Below are 22,248 nucleotides of genomic sequence, written 5' to 3'. Positions count from 1 at the left end.
CGTCCATTGGACGAGACCTACCTTCTGTACAAATCACCAGACTCTTGCAAAGCAACATAGAGACAAAGAGGACAAACAATGATGCCCACACCCACTCACACCTACACAACGTAGGTGTGTGTCTGCACTCACACCTACATTATGAGTACAGACACACTCACATACCTAAAGGAAATTTAGGAAACAATCAACCTAACAATTCTGTTTTGGGACTGTGTGAATCAGAATATGGCAACATACATTTTGGGAGACCATGCAATTTTCATGGAGAAAGACCCAACAGGTATTTTTTATTTTTCAACAACCCTGAATGTACAAACAGAACCACAACATAATAGTTTGAAGAAAAAAAAACCTGTTTGAGTTCACTCGGTTAATAAAAAATACATTTAGGGGTGTGGCTCTAACAATCCCAAAACTGAAAAAAAAATTTAAGGGCCAAAAAAGTGTTTGCAATTCAGGTTGCAAATAGAATTTAAATAGCGCTTTAATTCTCAAGTCACATTAATTTTCATCATTAGAAATCAAAGAAGCATTTTTGTATACTTTAGACAGAAGGGACTCACTTAACTATAAAGAGAACAAAAATGTTCTTCTAGCATTTAAGAGGAATCAGTAGTAAAAAATTTTGCTAACCATATTTAGAGTTTTTTTCTAACACTCCCCCTAAATAATTAGTTAAAATTATTTAATCATTAAAATATTAATTGCAGTAAATTTTACTGCAATTTTAATTTAAATTACCTGAAATTACATTCGTCTTTCTTGTCACATACCGGTATATCTTGACAGTAGTGAGGAGTATGTAACGACTAAATGACTTCAGCTTTATGGCTTAAATTGAAGACTCCCACGTTTTCAGCTTAGAGTAGGAATTAGCATACATCATCATACAATTTTTGCAGGTGATTTCCTATATCACACCTGCACAGTTTCTGCTCCTTAGGCAGATATGGACAACATTGCTTCCTTAACATGCATGGAAGACTGCTGAGGCCCATCAGATGTTGACACGATCCCAGTGATGGATGCTCCTTCGGCCTTGAATCAGTCCTGAAGATTGAGGATCTCATCTCTTCCTGTGGCGCTCCAACAGACTGAACCAATTCACTCACCTCTCTTCACCAGACCAACACACTCCCATGTTGCTATTTAAGGAAGCAATTACGGTAAAAGAAAAGCATGTGCAGGTGCCAAGAACATTTGACAGGGGTCTCTCATAACCAAGCGGCTGATTGATAACTTCCTATCACTTTGATTTGGCCATGTCAGAGTGATGAAGGGTTACTGCCCTGCAACTGCAACGTCACAGCACCGTATTTCATTCAAACGCTTCACGGTCTCTATGAGATTGTGAGCTTTTGACGAAGTCTAAAGCGACTACATGTTGATTTAAGACTCAAGCAGCGAACTGGCTCCTCCTCTCAGCTAAAAGACTTATAAATGTATACTGACAGAATGGATCCAAAGGAGAGGATCCATTGAGTTGTGTAAAAGCTGCTCATAGTGCAGGAGTTCATTGAGGACCATTCACCGAGTGCCATGGACAGGGTCACAGTCACAAACTGCTCTCTGGGACTCCTTGGTTTACTGTTACTGCAAGGAGTGATCAGTGTGGAGGGGAGGAGCATATTTACCTCTGGTGAGTATGCAAAAAATTTAAATGTTGTGTTCCTTCATGGGGCTGAACAAGATATTTGTTTTTCCTTAAAGTGGGACTTTCATTTGCTTTGTATGTTCAGGAAACCATGTTTTTAACCTCAGAGACGACCCAGACATTCAGAGCAAGATTATTGCATTGCTGTTTCACAAAACCCTGGCTAGTGGGGAAAAAGACGACCCACTGGGTAGGTTAAGTTCCTAAACATGCATTCTACTTCTGAAATCAATTTTAAAAATGTACATAATAATCTAATAATAACCGTTTCCACTTTTGCAGGTATGAGGTTGGGTAATAAATTAGCTGATGTTGAGGAGGTAAGACATTTCTCTTTTTATCTGGCGTGTTGGGGGTTAAGATGTTGCTCCACTGTCCTTGTGATGATTCAATTGTCATTTTATTCTTTGATATATTTATTTTGTAATGTCATTTTATTTACCTGTTTTTCTTTATTTTCCCCCATAAAAATGTGAATTTTCTTGTATATGAGTGGTACTTCATTAATGAGGTTTATTTGACTTGCTTTGATAAAACATGTCGGGAACAACAGCTTTTAATAATGACAAAATAGATAACACTAGCAACAGTTTTAATAGGTCCGGTCTGTACTTATAGCTGCGTACAGTGTGGGAAGACCTGGAGCTGGAGCAGAAGATGTCTGCTAATGTAGCTGAGGACAAATCCATAACAACAAAGCGTGGAGAACGTGAGTTAAATTACAACCAGTCAAAATTTAGGAATGCTTAATAGCTATTGTGAAACTAATTTATTGTGTCTGTATCTTCTATTACCCACAGCTTGTTTTTGGAAGTACTGTGTCTGACGAAGATAAAAGGGGAAAAGAACCGCCAGGAAAACTTGCTGCATTTCTCAGCATAGCCTTAAAACCTGCAAACACCAATAATTTGAACAAACTGTATTTATTCCAGCAATATAGTGATGTACATTTCATGTCCCCTTAGATGCTGTCATGAAACCTCTGAGTGATGTTGCTTTACATGTTCCAACAGGAATTTTATTATATAACAGAAATATTGTTGAGTGGATAGATGATCTTCACCACGTTTAAATTTAATCGTTTTTGTTGCCCTCTTGTGGCAGAAATTGATCTAAGTTTTTATCAACCTAACTAACTATCACCTCACTTTTCATTGCATTTAGAAAGGAACCATTGTTTGTTTTATTGTGTAAAGAAAATGTAATGTGTATATTTCCTTTTTGTTTGTTTTAAGATTTCTGAAAAAATAAAAATAATAAATTGCATAGTCTGTTAAGAAAATTATTTTAGTTGAATGAAACTATTTGTTCACCAAAAAAAGGGAAAAGAACTATAAAAACAAATTGGATCTTACCACTGATTAGTCTGAAGCAGTAAATTGCCACATTGAAAAGTGATTTTCAATCACTTTTCAATGTGATTGAAAAGTGATTCAATCTTCTGCGCTTTTGTCTCACTGCTCAAGAGCAGTGAGACAGGATCAGGTAGTTATTTTTGGCTCAGCTGTGCTTGTTTAAATACATTTTAATCATATGCAAAAGTATTAAAAATGTCTTTTCAGTTTTAATTGCACCACTAAGTCACACAGTTCTTGATTAAAGTGGTTATTATTATTTACCTTCTACAAACCTGATGCATTTTTGAATTTGAATTCATGTTTTATGCATGAAAACCCATGCAAGAATTTTCATGGATGGAAATAAAAGCTATTAAAATATTTTAAAGCTTTACCCAATTTTTAAAAGATAATCCTATTAATCTGAACAGAACTATTAAAAAACACTGTATAAAGTACAGGTGGTTGGAATAAATTTCATATCTTTCAGAAGTTTAATACAGCAAACATTTATTAGACTTTTCTTAATACAACATAACAAGCAATGTCTATCACTTTTTTGTTTTTGGTTTTCAAGCCCTGTTAAATATGAACACAGTGAAATAATTTTATAATCAAATGCGAGTAGTTTTAAATTAATGCTAATTTAAAATATCACATCCATTGAAAACTTATAGAGAAGACAATGACAATGATGTAGCCATCAGAGAAAGGAGACATATGGCATTTCACAGTAACTCTATCAAAACTGCAAATCACTCATAAATACCATTAGTATGTGAATGCATGCTTCGGTTTAACTGTTCTTTTTACGTACCGTTTGGTATCAACGGCTGGCAGTTGTCTATCAGCCCTGTCACTTCAGCTCTGTCCCCGGAAGGAGTTTTTTCTTTCTTTTTTTTTTTTTTTTATCTTTTTTTCAGAAGAAACAGAATTATCGATTCCAGCACAGTTCATAAAAAGGATGCAGAGAAAGCTGCTTGCAAGATAAGTCCACATCAGGAAATAAGGAGCCAGCGTCTTATTTAATTTATATATAGGAGGCTAAAAATGTGGAAACAATGTCAAAACATTCAGACTTCCTAAAACCAAAAATATACACGATAAATAAATTGTTGGAGTATTTTTATGGTATTAAGGAGGACATAAAGCATCAGGCATTTTTTCAGTTTTCAGTTAACCCTGCGTGTCCCTGTCTGTATTTATCAACGTTAATGACGTGATGTTTTTCTGGGCTGGCATGTTGGTGAAGAAGCCCGGAAGCTTTGACAGGCAATGAGTGCACATCTCAGTTAGACAGCAGAGCAGCTCAGAGCACAGCAACCAGCAGACCGTGATGGAGTCCTGCGTCAAAGGTTAGTTAAAACTTTCTATCTTCTTCTGCTTTTCACCTCTGAGTCAGTTTTGATCTGTAGTAATTGCTGTCTAAAAATGTTAGATGCTCATTATGCATCTCCTCTCTAAAAATGATTCATATATTCAACACAGGGTAATTTCTGAATCTCTATCAAAACTAACCTGTCAGTTTGTGAATATATGAAAACTATTACTTTTTTTACTTTAATTACACAGGTACGCTGTGGATTATACTTACCCTCCTCACTCCACCTCTCTTTGATTGCAACACGTTTTGCCCTAGAAGCTGTGAGTGCCAATCTCTTGGTCACATTTTGTGCCGTGACCGTAATGGCAGAGATTTGCTGCAGCTGCTGACTGTCCACACATACACTCTGCTGCTTGACAAAGCCAGCATGAATGTCCTCAGTGAGAAGAGTCTGTCAAATAAGACTCTTCTTCTGCGCTTTGGTCTGACCAACAGCCACTTGCACACCATCCAACCCTTGGCATTTCATGCAGCTCCTCAGCTCAAGTCCATCAAGCTGACAGATAACGATCTGTCTACTCTTCCTGCTCAGGTGTTCAGTCCCCTCTCTGTGATCGAGGAGATTTACTTAGATGGAAACCAGCTTGAGATCATTGGTCCTGATATGTTTGAGGGCCTGGACGGGTTGCTGATTCTGGATCTGAGCCGCAATAAGATCAGAGATCTTCCTCCAGACATGTTTGATGGACTAAGCAACCTCTTTCTTCTGAACCTTGGCAGGAACAACATAAAGAAGCTATCGCCAACAATTTTTCACACCCTGACTAAACTTCAGCTACTCAGAATGTACTACAATGAGTTGGAGGTGTTGGAGCCGGGGATTTTTGATCGGCTGAAGAGCCTCAATGTTCTGAATCTCCATCACAACCAGATCAAAAGCCTTCCACCTCGGGTGTTTTGGTCACTGGAGAACCTGACAGACCTCACCCTGTCCTCCAACCAGCTGAAGGGTGTCCCACACAAGAGCTTCTACAACATGACAAAACTTAAAAAACTTACAATTTACAGCAATCCCCTGCTATCTTTGCCAGACGAACTGATGGGCCACATGCCATACATGACACAGTTTTATTTGTACGACACAAACCTCATCACTGTTCCTGGAAACCTGTTTGCTAACATGTCTGGACTTCTGGAGCTGAACTTGCATTTAAATGACAAGTTGAGGTACTTACCACCAGATCTTTTCTGCTGTCTTCCCAACCTTAAAAAGCTCTCCCTCAGAAACAACAGTCTTCAGGATCTTCCTCCCAACCTTTTTTCCACGCTAGCCACACTGAAAATTCTCCTCCTCAACAACAACAAATTGAAGACCCTACCAGAGAACATTTTTCAGGACCTCACATCACTCGTTACCATCGATTTGAAAACCAATGACCTAAATACACTTCCTGGAGATATTTTCTTGTCAAATACAGCCTTAAAAGCTGTTACTCTGAGCGAAAACCCCTGGAACTGTGATTGTGCTATAAGAGAATTTGTAAGGTGGATCAGAGAAAATGATCGCATTGTTCTTGACAAAGATGATGTGATATGTCACAGTCCACTGTTTAGCTTGCTGCGGGGTCTCCACACTCTGCCTGATGACGAATTCAGCTTTTGTGATGAGAAAACAACGGGCAGTTTATTTCTGATACAAACGGTCTCATATGAACCAACCCAAACACCATATTACACTTCTGTCACTCCAACTACGAAATCAACCACCTCAGAAACCACAACATACTCAGCGACGGTTTATACCTCAGCCTCCAGTCAGGCTGATACAATTCCCAATGGACCACCTGTTTTTCATGACGTATTGATGGTCACACAGGGGCCTGACTATGTTCACCACGACACGCAAACACCATATTACACTTCTGACACCCCAACTATGAAATCAACCACCTTAGAAACTACACCATACTCACCAATGGTTTATACCTCAGCCTCCAGTCAGGCTGATGTAACTCCCATTGCCTCACCTGTTTTTTATGATTTATTGGTGGTTGAACAGGGGCCCGAGTATGTTCACCACAACATCCACAAACACTGGGTGTTCGTGTGGTTTCTGCCATCCGGTTCGGCTTTGGTTGGATCCATAATGTTTTGTTATATCCTTCTTTTAGTCGTGGGTTTGGTGCTCATTCTCGTTGCCATTTATGGCATGCATCGTCTCGGCACAGCCATGGACAAGATAAATGCTGAGTGTGCACAAAATGAGGAGCACACCATGTTATCAGACTTGGTGCACGCTTGAAGATAAACACTCCCTTTCCACAAGCATTTTTTTCCCAAATGGCTACTATAGTATGCTGTCTTTATTGCCTAATGTGGCTTTTTGTTTGTTTATTGAAGAGTAAAAACAGATTTACAAACCGTACAAGAAAAACATATGTATTGTAAGAAAAAATTAATGTCCTGGATGAAACTCATTTAATGGCATATTTTTTTACTCCTCCCACTTGTTATTTTGTCAGTTTTGAAGTGTGTGCACTTTTCAATTTTCAGTAAACAGCTTTTATGTTACATCTATTACATGCAAAAGATATAATGAGGCAAACTTGATGGACAAGTCTTCATAGCCTCTGAACCAGAACAAAGTTACTGCAATATGTAATATCCAGAAATGAATTTATAAAAGAAAAAGAAGTTATTAAATGGGGATTTGTTCCCCCCAGTGGCTGATGATATATGTGAACTACTGTCTTTGGAGAGTGTCAGTACCAATGAAAATGTTGTAACAGTTTGGTAATGTAAAAGTACTATTATATTGATTAAAGCATATTGTCACCTTCCTAAAATAATGGCCTAAGTCCATTTTTTTTACTTAGTACTCAATGTCTGGAAACAAAAGTGGCCATTACTTTAGGAAGGTGGCAACTTTAAAATGAAGATATAACTTAAATATAACAGTGGAATTGAATGTAAAAGTAACTGCTGTACTTGAAGTGAAAAAGTATTATTTATTTCAAATGCAGGTCCTGGTGTCATATGTAATGAAGACAAATAATAAAAATATTCTAGTCAGCTTTGTCTTTTTTTAGTTGTCATCCGGAACAATTTAAGCTATTATTTGAACATTCGTGAAGATGCTTGTTGTGGTGCATGCTAAGCTGCTGCTGCAGAAATACAGTGAAGTGGAAGCAGATACTTATGGAAAAGATACTTAGTCTTTAGTGAAGTCACTTCTAACTATATCTTCAAATCAGAAAACAAAAATCTTTGTTTTGAACTTTAGCTGCATTTCCTGCATTCCTGCGTTTAGGCTTCATAATGATATCATTCATGCCTCGCCCACCTCTAATTATCTCTGTCTTCCACATCTGTTATGTGTTTCTATTTCCCTTAAGTCCAAGTTGTAAACATTTAGTTTGTCGAAAACCAAAGAACACTGCCAACACTGCACCAATAAATTAATGTCAGTATAAGTAAAGTATAATACTGCTTATGCTTGCACCCAAAACATCTGTCTTTTCTCACCTTATCTTTATCTGTATTTAAATACTTTGCCAAGTTGATATGACAGAGAAGGATGATTTCCAGAAGTTACTCACAGTTTGGGTACCGGGAAGGTTACCAAGTTTTTTGTAATAGATGTCAAAACAGGAAGCAGATTGAACAGTGATTCAGATCTCACAATGTCAGTGAGTTTTCCAGATGACACGTTTTTCTTTTACAAAACACCTTCACTGTAATTTCACAAGATAAAACCACAACAACATGCAGAAAACTACACCCAACACAAGCCTGGGAACAGCTCAGGAGCATCTTCAAAAAAGACATTCGAAGCTTTTTCAAACAGCTTTTGGAATTATATGACCAAAACTTATTAAACTGAAGGTTCTATTTTTAGCACACCAGTAACTACATTTAGATTCACTCTGCTGGTGTGATGTAACAGAGAAGTTCATCTGTTAAATCGACAAGTAAGTTTCAGACTAATTTAATCCACAGAGATGCCAACACATGCTGCAAATTCCATGGGAAGCGATGAGAATTTAAAGCATAAAGCAAACAAAAGGGGATAAATTGGCAAACGGGACCCAAGTTCATTGCTATGACAACGGGTGATTAGGCCTTTCCAGTACGCTGATCTCACTCAACAGTGGGCGCAAGCACATCGACCAACACTGTGAAGATTGGTGAGCAAGGAAACAGGAAACTGCATGGATCTGACGAACATCTGACTCTGTGGAAAAAAATGGAAGAGCTATAAAAAAAAAAACTGTTGACTTCTGTCTTTGAGATAAGAGGAGGATTTACTTGTGATGAGCTTACAGGAACTTTCTGTTTTGTCAGACTCTCAAAAGTAAACACAACTCTGGTCAAGCTACTCGCTTAAATCATCTGAGCTTCACTTTAGCACAGAAGTTAACTGTTAAATTAGGGTATTTTTGCCAAACATTTTACTCCACATAAATAGTAAAAATGAAAAAATCACAATTTTTTAATTCTAGGATTTTAAAGCATGTATGTAGGTTTTTAGGAAGACATAATTGTCTCAAACTTTTCTGTTTTGTCATTAACTTTATTTATTAAATAATGACAATGAAATAAGATTAAAATAATTTTTATCTTTGCTTATGTTTTATCTTGTAAAAACTAGTTCATTTATATATTTCAGCCCATCTTAATAACACAGGCATAGTTTACAGTTTTCTTCAAATTATCTTTAATAACAATTAATGTAGAAACTCTAGAAATTGACACTGAAAGTGAACAACTAATCTCGAGGATTCACAAATGAAATATGATATCATCCAGATAAACTCGAAACAAAATTTTTAAAAAGGTTGGTAATATAGTTATAAAATGACTTGGAAAGGGCAGAAGTTTATGAGGTTGGGACCTGGTACCATGGTCTGGGTTAGTAACATTTTTCCAAATCACAACATCCCTGCTGCAGCATGCTGGCTCTGCATGGTGAGAATATACAACTCTACCCATGCAGACCCATGCCAGAATTTGAACCCAGGAGCTTCCTTCGAAAGCCGGTCGAATAACAATTTCTTTGCCCCTTGTGCTTCAGAGAAAATCTAAAAAATGCTTAAGTTTTAATGCAAACCGAGAGTTTTAACATTTGTTGATTGAGATTGAGAATACTAATTAATTTTATTTAAAGAGTAACCCCAAAAGAACTTTTGTGTACACATAAACTGTATAAATAACCCATTAAGTTTGCTACCTTTTATTACTGTGCAAATTGTGACATTTTTGCGTACATTTGTGTAATTCTGCAGTATTTGTTCTGAAACCGTCAAGTCTTTCTATCGGTTACATCAGCTTAGTAAGTCACTCAGAAACGCCCCCAATGCAAATCAATAGGTGGACTTGGGAGCATGATGAACATTGACTGATATTGTGTCTTAGCTTTGTACAGGTGATTAATTTACAATATGGGTCTCCTTTCTGCTCTGATTGTATTCAGTTTGACTGCGTGAGAATCACTGCGCTGTTTAGGAAACAAAAGCTTCTCACTCAGTCAGGACAGTTACTGTAGTGGGATTGGTGCCTCCCAGTCAAGTTGTTTTTTTGAAAAAATAAACAAACATACTTGAGAAAGATCTTTCTAGATACGGTTTCAGTAAAGCTGAAGGTGTTTTAGATGCTAAAACCACCTCAACATTACTAAAGACGATAGTAAAAGCAATAGTCTCAAAAAATAATGTTTTATTTTGTCTTGTTCTAAAATGTCACAGTGATACAATCATGTCCAACATCGGGTTGCTGTCTTGAAGCCACATTAGTCCATACATTAGCTCCACCCCTGTTATCTTTTCCCTAATGGTTTCCTGTGTGTGAGTTTGAATGGTGAAAACAACACTTACAGTAACAGAACATACCCTGTCGGTACATTTCAAATAAATAAGCACATTGTATAATCAAAAATATGCAGACAAACTTTTTTCTTTAATAAATTTCCTTAACTGTTCCCTTATATTACATTCTTTTTAGACAGAATAATGACAAAACAAGAAAAGTTTCAAGACAAAATTTTGTACATGGATGACAAATAATAAAACATTGTTTAGAGAAATATATATTTTATGCTTTATCCCACTTACTTGTGTGGCAAGTAAGTGGGAGCATGAGCAGAAGTGTATGTACAGCTCCATGCCTTCATACATAGAGCTGTTTTATGAGCATACCAGAAAAGGGACACCACAGTTATGTGCAACAGATGTTACATATACCCTAAAAATAACACAAACAGCACAAACACACAAAACCTCTTGCTATTGTTTTTGACAAAAACTTTCATCCTCCCTGCAAGGTCCCTTTACTGACAACACAAAGCTATTGACACACACACACCCACGCACCCCCACTCACAAATAAATCTAAGATGAAATGCAGACCTCTCTCCCCTCCAACACTCACGCTTGGGCAGCAAAATCAGTTCAGACAGGGAGTAAAACAGTGGGGTTGGGCTTGTTCCCCTCTACTTTTCAAAGCTACAAAGAGGCATCAGAGCCGCTGAACAGTCCCAGTAGAGCTTCAGGGAGACAGAGAAATCCTCAAAATTCCCAGGGTTTAGAGAGAAAGAGAGAAAAAAACAAATAGCTGATTTAAGGGAAACTTTAAGAGATGACACAGGGCAGGGAAATGTGAAAGTGTGACAGTTCAGAAGGAAACTTTGAGAGGATTAATGAAGAAGTGGAAGGAAGGGTGTTGTTCATAAAAGATAACCCAACCAGTTCACTCTGCTCAGTGATCGACAAGGACAACTGAGGGTAAGTTCTGCAAAAACACTTTGTGCTGTTTGATAGAGGCTCATCATAAATAAGCATAGAAGAGATTCTTTATTATGTAGAAATGTGAAACAAATATGAATAACAGAGGAACTAAGTTTTTATGTTAAAAATAAACCCATTGGTTTTGATTAGCTTTCATTCCTGTTATTTTCCTCGTTGATAACAATTTGGTTTTCTGCATACGTTTCCTAGATTTAGATCACAAAGTTTGCTGGTTCTGATTTTTTGAGAAACACTTTGGTTTATAGGCCAGCTGTGGGAGAAGCAGAAAACGTGAGACTTTTACAATGAAATTAAAATGCTTTGCCCATTACACCAGACTGTTGAGCCATCTGGGATTTTCCAGTCAGAGTATATGAGTACAGACACATGATTCAGCCCACACTTTGGCAAAGGACCAATATGGTTCTCTGCCTTGTTAAAATGAGAGCAGGATTCCTGCTGTTTATGCACTTGGATAAAAGTATGTGCCTTAGTGTCCCTAAGCTACGGTTATGTAAGGTTCAGTTGTGATTTTATATTGTAAGATATTCCACTAAGCCACAGAGAAGTTGTTCATGGTCTCAAATATTATAAACAATACTTTTTATGAATTTTGATTTCCAATTCATTTTGCGATGTAAGTATATTCAACACTGGTTAAGGATTTTTGTTTGCAAACTTTAAACATGTGTGTCATCTTTCATCCACAAGGGGGTGCTGCTGTACCCTCTGTTCCCCTATTTTCCCCAGTCTTGAATATTCATACAAAAAATTCAAAACTTAACTAAGTACATAAATAATTTACTACATCTGAAAATAACAATTTGAGACGATTTTCAGCTAATCCATGAAGACTAAACTGTATATTTACAATTCAGAAGAAAACATATGCCATTGTTATGGGACAAAGTATTGCACATGTATTTAACATCCTATGTATTTATTTAATTGTGACATTTTGGACCCAACAATGATATTGGTAAAGACTGTGCAAGTAAATGTATTATGTCATTAAACAAGCAACAACATCTGAATCATAATTAAGTCATTTACTCTGCATGAACAGAGCACTTACCACAAACTTTAATTGGAAACAGACATAACGTGCTAAAACTGTAAAAACCTATGAGGTAGTTGGGCGTCTTTTAAAACCTGTTTTATAGAGAACAAGAAAGAAAGAACCAATGAAAGAAAAAAGAAACAAAGAAGGGAAAAAAGAAAGAGAGAAAGAGCAGAGATACTAATCCTTTTAGAAATTAAATTATGCAAACATGCTTGTGATGTGTTTCTCTGTCTCTTGGACACAAAATAAAAAAAAAACACTGTCCTTCACAACCTGTTTGTACCTGGTAACCAAAACCTTAACAACCACAAGTAGAGCAGTCAAGCCACGTGCGATCCCAGGTCCGCTCAGCTTAAGAAAACACACAGTAACTCGGCCGTTCTCCGATCTATGTGTGCCACATGTCTGTTTGTAGCCACAGCCCCGCTCACCACCCTTCACTGAAGATTTGCAGGCAGTTTCTCAATAGGGGGGTTTAAGAAGGAAAAAGAAATGTGCTGCCTCGGCAACTGACCTCATTAGAGCCTTTTTGGAGAGTTTGTTCCTTTGAGAGGAAGTAGCAAGTTCCCAAAGTGCCTCAACCACTAAGAAATGACTCACGTTTCCTTGCCTCAAGCCACAGAAGGATTTGTGCAAGAAAGTAGGACATTATACTAAACTTACCAGTGGCATTACAAACAGGGGAGAACTGCCTGAGTCTCAGTCAAGTACGAGTTATCTTTAATAGTGACAGACAAAGAAAACATTTACAGATGTACCATTCAAAACAATCTTCATCATTCTTTTGAGAAAATATTTTTGATCACTTTGAAAAAGATAAATAGCCATTGTAGCATGTTGTTTTAAATTGTTATATTGCCAAAAGCCCTCTAAGCATTGTGATTTAGCAGTCAATTGGGTCAGCAGTGTTGGCAGGCAGTGATCCTACCCACTGGCAACACTGGATCAATTCATGCTAATGTTTCTGTCCGGCATAAAACAACCGCTGAGGCTGCACACACAATTTCTAATCTGTAGGTATGTTGTCTGTGTTATGGTGTTGATTTATAGGATCCCTTGGTGGCATTAAAGCAATCCACAGCAGTTCAAGAGGGACTCTATAACTTTTGTTCCTATGGAGGAAGCAAAGTGCTCATTTTTCAAAAGAATATTTGTTTAGTAAATTAGTTTAGTTCAAGTTTTCCTTGTGAAAAATATATTTTGTAGTGAGTTTTTTTTTTTTTCAAATTTTTTTTGGTAAAAAAAAACTTTTTTTACCAAAAAAAAGTTTTTTTGGTAAAAAAAACTTTTTTTTACCAAAAAAATAAATAAATAAATAAATAGGATAAATATTCCTATTTATCTTAGGATAAATAGGAATATTTATCCTAAGATAAATATTCCTATTTATCTTAGGAATATTGCAATATTACAGTGTAAAATATTTCTGTTGCATTTAGTTGTGACTACTAACTTCTACTCTTTAAGTCAAAAATTTTGGGGAAGTTTTAGATTTTGAACTTAAATGTGTGTTTGTGAAAGATAAACCTATAGTAGCAAGTTGGGCTAAATATTTGATTTGATTTTGTCATACCTGTGAGAGTTGAGTAAACTAGGATTTTTAAGTTAGCACTTAAATCTAAAAAAAACAAAAGGTTGGGTTGGGAACTTGCAAAGCAAAGTCAGTCGGGTTGATTTCAAATACTAGAATATATACTGTACTTTACATTCTAACATATAAATTATGTTACTTTCTCAAACCCAAGGAACTTCAATTAACATCAACTAAACACTGCACATCCTGTTTTTTAGAATAAAAACTATTTAAACGTAATGCAGCTGAAATGTTTTAAAGCATATTGAGAGTGGATTTAATAGACTTACACAGCAAATCTATTAAATTTCTATTGTACAAAGATACCTGTACTAAAGAACAAAGGACTACTTTCATCAGTGGAGTGACTCTCTGTGACACGACTGGTTTAATCATCAGAGAGAGACAATATTGATAACTTTTTGACTTTGTCACTAAATTTAGCGACTTTTCATACCCCTCTACTGATTTTTTTTTCTTTTTTGGAAAGCATTGTACTGTACGGAGCTCTCTAGGCGATATGGGAAAAATGTTTCTTTTGTGTTCCCTTCCAATATGCTTACTGCAATATTTGCTAGTCTATTTTGTATACAGTCACAAATGTCAATTTAAAATGTCAAATGTATAAACATTTAAAGAGCCTCAGCATTTATTCTTAACTCTTTGGTGCAAAAAACTGATTGACAATCGATTTATTCACTGCATGTTTATGTCTGTTTGTATATGGTTGAGATGGAACTGCAAATGAAAACGGCCCTTTAATAACCATTCAGACCAACACAAAAGAGACACAATCAAAATTGTCAGATGACTTATTACCTCGTGATAATAACTCAAAAATAGTCCAAATAGTTTGGATGTATGTTTTCTTTCTTTCCATTGGCCACCGTAAGAAAGGCTTACAGTATTCAATTATGCCGCATGGTCTGATCAGTACATTATTGCGAGAGAACGCAAAAACTATTGGGGCCCTAAAGGGCTCCTTATGTTACAGAGATGGTTTGAAATTTCCCAAACAAAACTGACAAACAAACGAAAAAATCCAAATATGAATCCAGCAAAAGTCTTATGATTGAGGCTTGCAATACTAAGGAGACTTTTTTGTGCAAAAGTATCGACAGCATAAAACACTTGAAATAAAATATCTGATAAATGACTTGTTTTTTACTATTTCTTTAACATATCTTCTTCTTCTGTTGTAGGACCAAAATGGATATGGTAACTTCTTTGCTGCTGTTTATCTGCTCTCTCGGTGCTGCTACTTCATCTTGTATACCTGGATGTCAATGTCAAAAAACAAGCATCATGTGCCATAGCCTCTCTGACTTCCCCACACATGTGCCGTCATCTACCACCCACATCAGCTTCTCTGGTTGCAAATTTTATTCTCTGAAACATGAAGATCTCACTAAGTTTTCCTCTTCTCTTGAGCAGTTTTTGATTGTAGAAAGTGCTTTGAGCCAGGTACACACTGGCACATTCAACTCCTCATTAAATCTAAAGTTCATTGCAATAACGGAAACTGAAGTGCAGGATCTCCCTGAGACGCTGTTTGAAAAGCTACAGAAACTTCAGACCTTGAATCTGAAATACAACAAGCTCTTTGCAATCCGGCCAAGGTGGTTTTCCCAGCTAACAGAGCTAACAAAACTGGACATGAGCAAGAACCGCTTCACTTATATACCAGTGGAAACCTTTCATGCCCTAAAAAAGCTGAAGTTCTTATCACTTGCTGCAAACAATGTAAGTCAGCTATTCAGTGACACATTCAAGGGTCTTTCTGAACTAAAAATCCTGCGCCTTAACAGAAACCTACTGACGGAGCTTCCAGCTGACATTTTGAATTACCTTGTTAACCTGGAGGAACTGAGTCTCCAGGACAATCAAATTACTTATCTTGACCATATGCTTTTTTCAAAGACTCCAAAGCTCCAGAAACTGTTTATCTCCAACAACAGACTGTGGTCTCTTCCACAGGGGATCTTTTGTAATTTGCCTCTCCTCTACCAGATTTCCCTGTATGAAAATCACCTGAAGAGTCTGAGTCCAGGGATCTTTGGGCCAATGGCCCTGCGGGAGCTGTGGTTGTATGACAACAAACTAAGCCGTGTGGATGATGACACATTCAGGAACCTGACTCAGTTGCGTCTTCTGGTTCTCAGTCGCAACCAGATCAGCTATGTGTCTGAAGGCGCCTTTAGAGGTTTGACACAACTCGGGGAGGTCTCACTGCACACCAATCGACTCACAAGCCTACAAGCCAGAACTTTTGAAGAACTACCCCATCTGGTCAACATATCTTTGGAGCACAATTTCATCACCTCCCTTCCATCGGATTTTCTGAAGGACCTGAACAACCTGGGAGAGATTGACCTGCGGAATAACTCGCTTCCTAACTTGCCCCAGCACAATCTAGATTCACTTGCTAAAGCAGAGAAAGTCCTTTTACAGCAGAACCCCTGGAGGTGCGACAAGAATATTTTGCCTCTGAGGAACTGGCTCAAACTGTACCCATCCAAGGTCAACCAAACTCTTGTGGTGTGTGAGACTCCTTTGAATCTGAAGGATGAGATAATAGCAATGCTTGCAGATGAGGATCTGATGCCTGTCAGCCCTTCTGAAGACCCTGTATCGGCCTCAACTGAGAAGAGGAGACCCCATACAGATCTCCCCAAACAAATCTCGCCTTCAGCTGAGGTATTGACCACACCAACGTCAAAGCAAGAGAATGTGACCAACAGAGGACAAGGGCAAGGTGGACAGGCTAATAATATTTCATTTATTCTTATTGCACTTGCAGTGGTCTCCACTGTCATTATCAGTTCAGTCATCATTGGCTGCATTTGCTGGAAGAGAAACAGGAGAGGAAATGAAAATATAAGCCAAATGAGTCGGAATTCAGTGCTGTAAACTAGATCACAATCAGAGACTTTTAAAGTGAAGGGAAACAATTCATTGTTGATTGTAGATCCTCAAAGGCCACACTTTCAGTCAGTATTTGTCTTCTGTTATGTGACTCAAAAATGAAGGACATGAACATCTCATTCACTAGCTGTAAAATGAAGAACCATATAATGTTGTGACCGACCAGCACCTTTGTCTTAAACGTGAACCAGGCCTCTGTATTTCTGTACTTGGCAATAGCCATGACAGTTTGATACTGATTTCTCTATAAATAACAATGCAATTAGTAAGCAGTTTATCATTTGTGGCATAAGGGTAATGCAGTGTGTACTATAACACAGTTTTAATGCAAAATGCCTCTGTATTCTGAATAAATTGACAACTTTTGTTCTTAATAATAGACAGCTTTATGTTTTTATTACTATAGATATTCATATTAACAACATGGCTGGTGTATAAATATTATCTCAGAAAACATGAAAGACAATCTTATAAATCAGTCTGACTGAAAGAAGGCTTTGTGCGTTACAATGTTCATTTTGTTGACAAAACTTTTTAGTGATAGTTTTCATCATTGAGTCTTTTTTTTATCTTGACAAAACAATTTTATTTAGAAACTAACTAAATAAAATATTTTTTCGTTCCATATGAAAATGTGGGTATTGTCTTTGAGACTACTTTAGATTTTGCTCAAAGCAGAAAGTAAATCTGTGTCTGTTTATGGCAAACATAACAAAGATAAAGTATTTTACTCGATATGAAGAAAGATATGAGACATAAAATCTTATGAAACCTCAAATGGTCTCATATCTTTGAGATATGAGACCATTTACTAATATTTAGTTGAGTGAAACTAGATTGAAGCTAAAATCACAAACATTTAGTTGTGATTAAAACTAAATTGGATTTTACTAAACAAAATTCTAATTAAAATATGCTGCCATGAAAGAAATAAACTGTTACAATCAAGCAATCTTGTAATTCACTTCTATCTGCAATGCAATATATCAATGAAGATTGCTGTTCTTTCAAAACCCAGCCACAACAACGCCATCTAGTGGAACGAATAAAACTTCCCATTTTAAAACCTAAATTTACCAGACTGTATTGCATGCAAAGACCAGACAAAACAAACGGATGTTGAGCCTTATAATCATCAATTCTCTGCGGAGGGAGTGAGGAACACCAATTAGGAAGCTGTAGATAACATTCAGATCGTAAGAAACTGTCAGTGTTTAAAGTTGTGTTTCCTGCAGCTATTTTGGGAATAGAACCAGAATAAAAAGAATTCATTTTATTGTCATAAAATAGCTGCATGTTCGCAAAACATAAATGCTCACAAATCACAAAATATTATAGAAGTCGTACCTCAGTAGTTAATAAACAAAACTATCCTTATAGACAAAATAGCTATTGAACTGAGTTAGCAGAGAGCATTGCATTAGATATGTGCTTTTTAGGCTTGGTATTCACATGTTGTAGTGGAATATTTACTGCATTTTACTGAAATACAATTTCTTTCACCAAACTCTAGGAAGCACAATGGTATCATTATATGAATTTTTTTTAACATTATTTATTTGTTTGTTTTAAATCCATTAGTCATTTGCTCAGAATACTCATAAAGACAAACCCTGGGTGACAGAGGTTTAAGAAACTACATTGCTCCAGTGAGACATAATAAAAAAGAGCCGGCTGCAGCAGAAAAATGGAAAAAGCTTAAGAAATTTTACATTCATTTTGATCTTAATCAAAGCTGATAACATTAAACTAGTTTGTGACCAATGCAGAGAGTTCTCCCAGTCTGAAGCATCATTTAAATGCAGCACAGTTAAAACTAGCAAATGACTCACACAAATAAACAACAGAGGGCGGTTTTCGTGGACCACGATCCATTCAGAGTGAATATCAATAAGAGCAAAGTGGAAACATCCAAAAAGCTTGTAGGAAATTACAAGAGGGGTTTGACTGAATATGAATAAAGACTTATCATCAATAATTGAGAAGGGTATACATATATCTATATTGTTTAAAGTATACATACTTTATATATATTATATACCAATAACTATGCCATATTTTCAGAGCTGCCTGTCTGGTTTTCTTTCAAAAACAAAACTATTTTCGTATTGACTCTTAAACTTAAGTTTTTCTGGCATCATACCACAGAGTCATGCAGCAAGCTGCTGTCCCTGCTCTTATCTCTTGCTCCAGAGGTTTGCTACACCCTGCCTCACATGCCTTTATATACTTAGAGGTCTACATGTTTGTGTTTTGAGATAAGAAATGAGACTGCACTTATTTATGCATCCATCCTAGTTGCAAGTATTAAGGTAAGAAAAGCGTTTGCTATTTCTGTGTAAATATTAGATTATGGGATTCTTTTTGGCCAGTGGACTATATTGTTATCATGGTCTTATATATATATATGTTCTAGTTTTTATTACATCTGTTTTTTCATTATACTGTCTTTGTTCTTACGTTTTTGACACCAACCTACCACACGGATTAAAATCAGCCAACTAACTATCATGCTAAACTTTTACATGCTAATTATATTTATTATCATGCTAAAAAAAAATAAACTCAAACTTTTGAGTTGAGAAATTGAAATTTATTATTAATTAACAAATTAGGAATGACATTTTTCTCCTTCATTTTTTGTAGAATGTCAAGAATGTTGAATGGAGAGATCATCGTTTTCCTTTTATCTTTACTGATTGACTTTTCTGTTACTCAACCCGATCAACAAGAGAATCAGGAAGTCTATGGTGTGTCTGCAACAGAAATCCCCCACACTCTGAGACCTGGTGTGACAGAGGTCTTCTTTGTGAACAGTCGGATTTATACAATCCCCAGTGGAGCTTTTGCTGGAAGTCCAGAGCTTGAGAAGGTGGAATTTATGGAAACAGAAACAAATACTATCGAGGCTGGAGGATTTGATGGTTTGGTAAAGCTCAAAAGTGTTGAAATATCCAATAATCCTTTGAGGTCAGTGCCTCTAGGTTTGTTTAAAGAAAACAGCAATCTGGAGACAATTATTATAAAGTTTAACAAGCTTGTTCGACTTGAGAAAGGTTTGTTTGATGGTCTAACAAAGTTGGTAAACCTACAGCTACATGGAAATGAAATTGAGTTCATTGAAGACCAGATATTTGACAATCTTGTTAATCTTAAAAAGCTCAATTTGGGTAAAAACAATCTTACTTCAGTATCCACAAGCTGGTTCTCAAACCTGAAAAAACTGACTGTTATACGGCTGTATGAAAATCACCTCACCACCATTCCTGAAGATCTCTTCATGGACTTACCAGACTTAGAGGAAATAAGTCTGCAAGGAAACAAGATCAGTGAACTATCCCCAAATTTATTTCCACATAAAGGAAAGCTTGTTAAATTGTTTTTGGAAAATAATCTTCTGACTAGTTTACCTGAAGAATATTTTGTTGGCTTCCCTAAGCTTAAAACATTGAACCTAAGAAATAATCAACTGACCAGCCTGCCGCCGGTGCTTTTTGGTGAAATGCCTAAACTGACTGAGCTGAGCCTCCAACAAAACAATCTCAGCACTCTTCCTAAGGGAATCTTCAGCTCCTTGAAGAAAGTTAAGAAGCTGGATCTCTCCACAAATCATTTTGTGAACTTGTCTCCTGATTACTTTGACGGACCCGAGAAGCTCACCGAGCTTAACGTCCAAGGCAACATGATAAAGTCATTGGATGCACAACTATTTGAAAATCTTCAATTTGTGACCACAATCAAGCTTGCCAACAATGACCTTCGGACACTTTCTGGGGATGTTTTTGACTCGTTGACTAAACTCAAAAAACTTGACCTTAGTAACAATCCATGGCAATGTGACTGCAATCTGATAGATTTTTATCACTGGATAAAAACCAATGCTCATAAGCTCACACCAGAGGTGCACTGTGAGTATCCAGAACATCTGAAAGGACAGGAAATCAAATTGTTAAACGAGGATCAGTTAGTTTGCCCCACTCTCCCACCCACTACCACCACCTTACTGACCACTATACCAACCACAGTTCGAACAACAAAACCGACAACCACTCTCACTACCACCACACTGCGCACTACAACACCCACCACCACGCCCACAACGACACACCCAACCACTATAACACCCACAACAACACAGCCAACCACCACCACGCCCACAACCACACAGCCAACCACCACCACGCCCACAACCACACAGCCAACCACCACCACACCCACAACGACACAGCCAACCACCACCACGCCCACAACCACACAGCCAACCACCACCACACCCACAACGACACAGCCAACCACCACCACGCCCACAACGACACACCCAACAACCACCACACCCACCACGACACAGCCAACCACCACCACACCCACAACCACAACAGCAACCACAACGCCATCAACCACTGCTACTTCCACCACAGTACCAACAACTACCTCAACAACAACTGAGAGTACAGTTATTACGACGACCCCCATGACTATTGCCACGACAACAGTTCCAACCACCACAACAATGATCACAACAACCATGATGACAACCACTCCAACCACAACCCCCACCTCAACAACTACACCCACAACAACTGCCCCTACCACTATGACAACTGCACCCACCACCACCCTTACAACTGCCCTGATAACAACTACACCTTCAACAACTAAACAAACAACTACTATAACAACAACAACAACACTTATGGCAACAACTGAACAATCTACAATGATGACTACTTTACCAACCACAACTACACTTACACCCACCACCACAGTGACCACAACTACACCCACAACAACAAAACCCACAACAACCACACTCCGGACAACCCTTCCAACAACAACCCAACCAGAGACTCCTACTACATCAACTCCTTTTGTAAACTCTACTTGTATTCCAGAATCAAAACTGTCCTACGTTCATCACATCAGTAGAAAAGTTCAAGACTGCAAAATGTGGACGATGATCTACACCTCACTGCTTGTGGTTGAGATCACCTGCTCACTGGTGTTGGCTAAGTTCACCATTTCTCTTTATCGGCTGTTGCAACGCAGAGAAAGAATGAACCATAGACTCATCAAGCTCACTCACTTTTCCTACAGGAGAGAAGTGACCCTGAAGCCTGTACAGGAGGCAGAAACCCAACGTCTTTTGCGATAACTATGATAATCAATAAGCCAGCAGAAGTCATTTGACTCAACAGAGCCTCAATAAACCTGCTGTAACCTGTTCCTTAACTCTTTGTCCAACTGGAGATTGATAGTGATACCTCACAAAATTTTGCAGTGATTGTTCCTTTGAGGCCGTCCCAAGTTGAGTATTAAATTGATTTTAAATGTTTCATGTTTATTGATCTACTTTGGTTAAAAAAAATATTTTGAATATCTTAACTTTTTATGTATAATAGTTTGGTGAGTTGTTCTTAATTTTTCCATTTTTTATTTTATATGCTTAATTATCAAATATCATTATTGCCTTGTATTTGTCATATTACTTGTTACTGTAAAATGACTGAATTTCATCCATTAAATCTGCAATGTAAAAAAATCGCTTTGATTTTCTATAAATTATTTCAGCAAATATTGGATTTGTGGA

The 22,248-nt window shown here is 37.2% G+C and overlaps 3 protein-coding genes across 3 annotated transcripts; all 3 read left to right on the top strand.

Moving 5' to 3' along the window:
• The first annotated feature begins 3,445 nt into the window (after window positions 1–3,445).
• Window positions 3,446–7,390, top strand: LOC116725850 (platelet glycoprotein V-like). Its single transcript, XM_032572229.1, has 2 exons — window positions 3,446–4,349; window positions 4,567–7,390. Exons 1-2 carry the CDS (start codon window positions 4,331–4,333, stop codon window positions 6,618–6,620), a joined length of 2,073 nt encoding a protein of 690 aa, XP_032428120.1. The 5' UTR covers window positions 3,446–4,330; the 3' UTR covers window positions 6,621–7,390.
• Window positions 7,391–10,751: 3,361 nt separating this feature from the next.
• LOC116725851 (leucine-rich repeat-containing protein 15-like) lies at window positions 10,752–17,038 on the top strand. Its single transcript, XM_032572230.1, has 2 exons — window positions 10,752–11,097; window positions 14,939–17,038. The coding sequence occupies exon 2, from the start codon at window positions 14,946–14,948 to the stop codon at window positions 16,644–16,646; it is 1,701 nt and encodes a 566-aa protein (XP_032428121.1). The 5' UTR covers window positions 10,752–11,097; window positions 14,939–14,945; the 3' UTR covers window positions 16,647–17,038.
• Window positions 17,039–17,191: 153 nt separating this feature from the next.
• On the top strand, window positions 17,192–22,200 carry LOC116725849 (leucine-rich repeat-containing protein 15-like). The gene is made up of 2 exons (XM_032572228.1): window positions 17,192–18,973; window positions 19,308–22,200. The coding sequence occupies exon 2, from the start codon at window positions 19,309–19,311 to the stop codon at window positions 21,811–21,813; it is 2,505 nt and encodes an 834-aa protein (XP_032428119.1). The 5' UTR covers window positions 17,192–18,973; window position 19,308; the 3' UTR covers window positions 21,814–22,200.
• The last annotated feature ends 48 nt before the right edge of the window (window positions 22,201–22,248 follow it).

Source organism: Xiphophorus hellerii, chromosome 9 (assembly GCF_003331165.1).
Source record: "Xiphophorus hellerii strain 12219 chromosome 9, Xiphophorus_hellerii-4.1, whole genome shotgun sequence".
In the NCBI taxonomy this organism is placed as follows: domain Eukaryota; kingdom Metazoa; phylum Chordata; class Actinopteri; order Cyprinodontiformes; family Poeciliidae; genus Xiphophorus; species Xiphophorus hellerii.
This window is presented reverse-complemented; position numbering and strand designations above follow the sequence as displayed.

What these genes read in the sequence shown, in the direction of transcription:
- LOC116725849 (XM_032572228.1), top strand. Translation starts at nt 19,309, where the DNA reads ATGTCAAGAATGTTGAATGGAGAGATCATCGTTTTCCTTTTATCTTTA.
- LOC116725851 (XM_032572230.1), top strand. Translation starts at nt 14,946, where the DNA reads ATGGATATGGTAACTTCTTTGCTGCTGTTTATCTGCTCTCTCGGTGCT.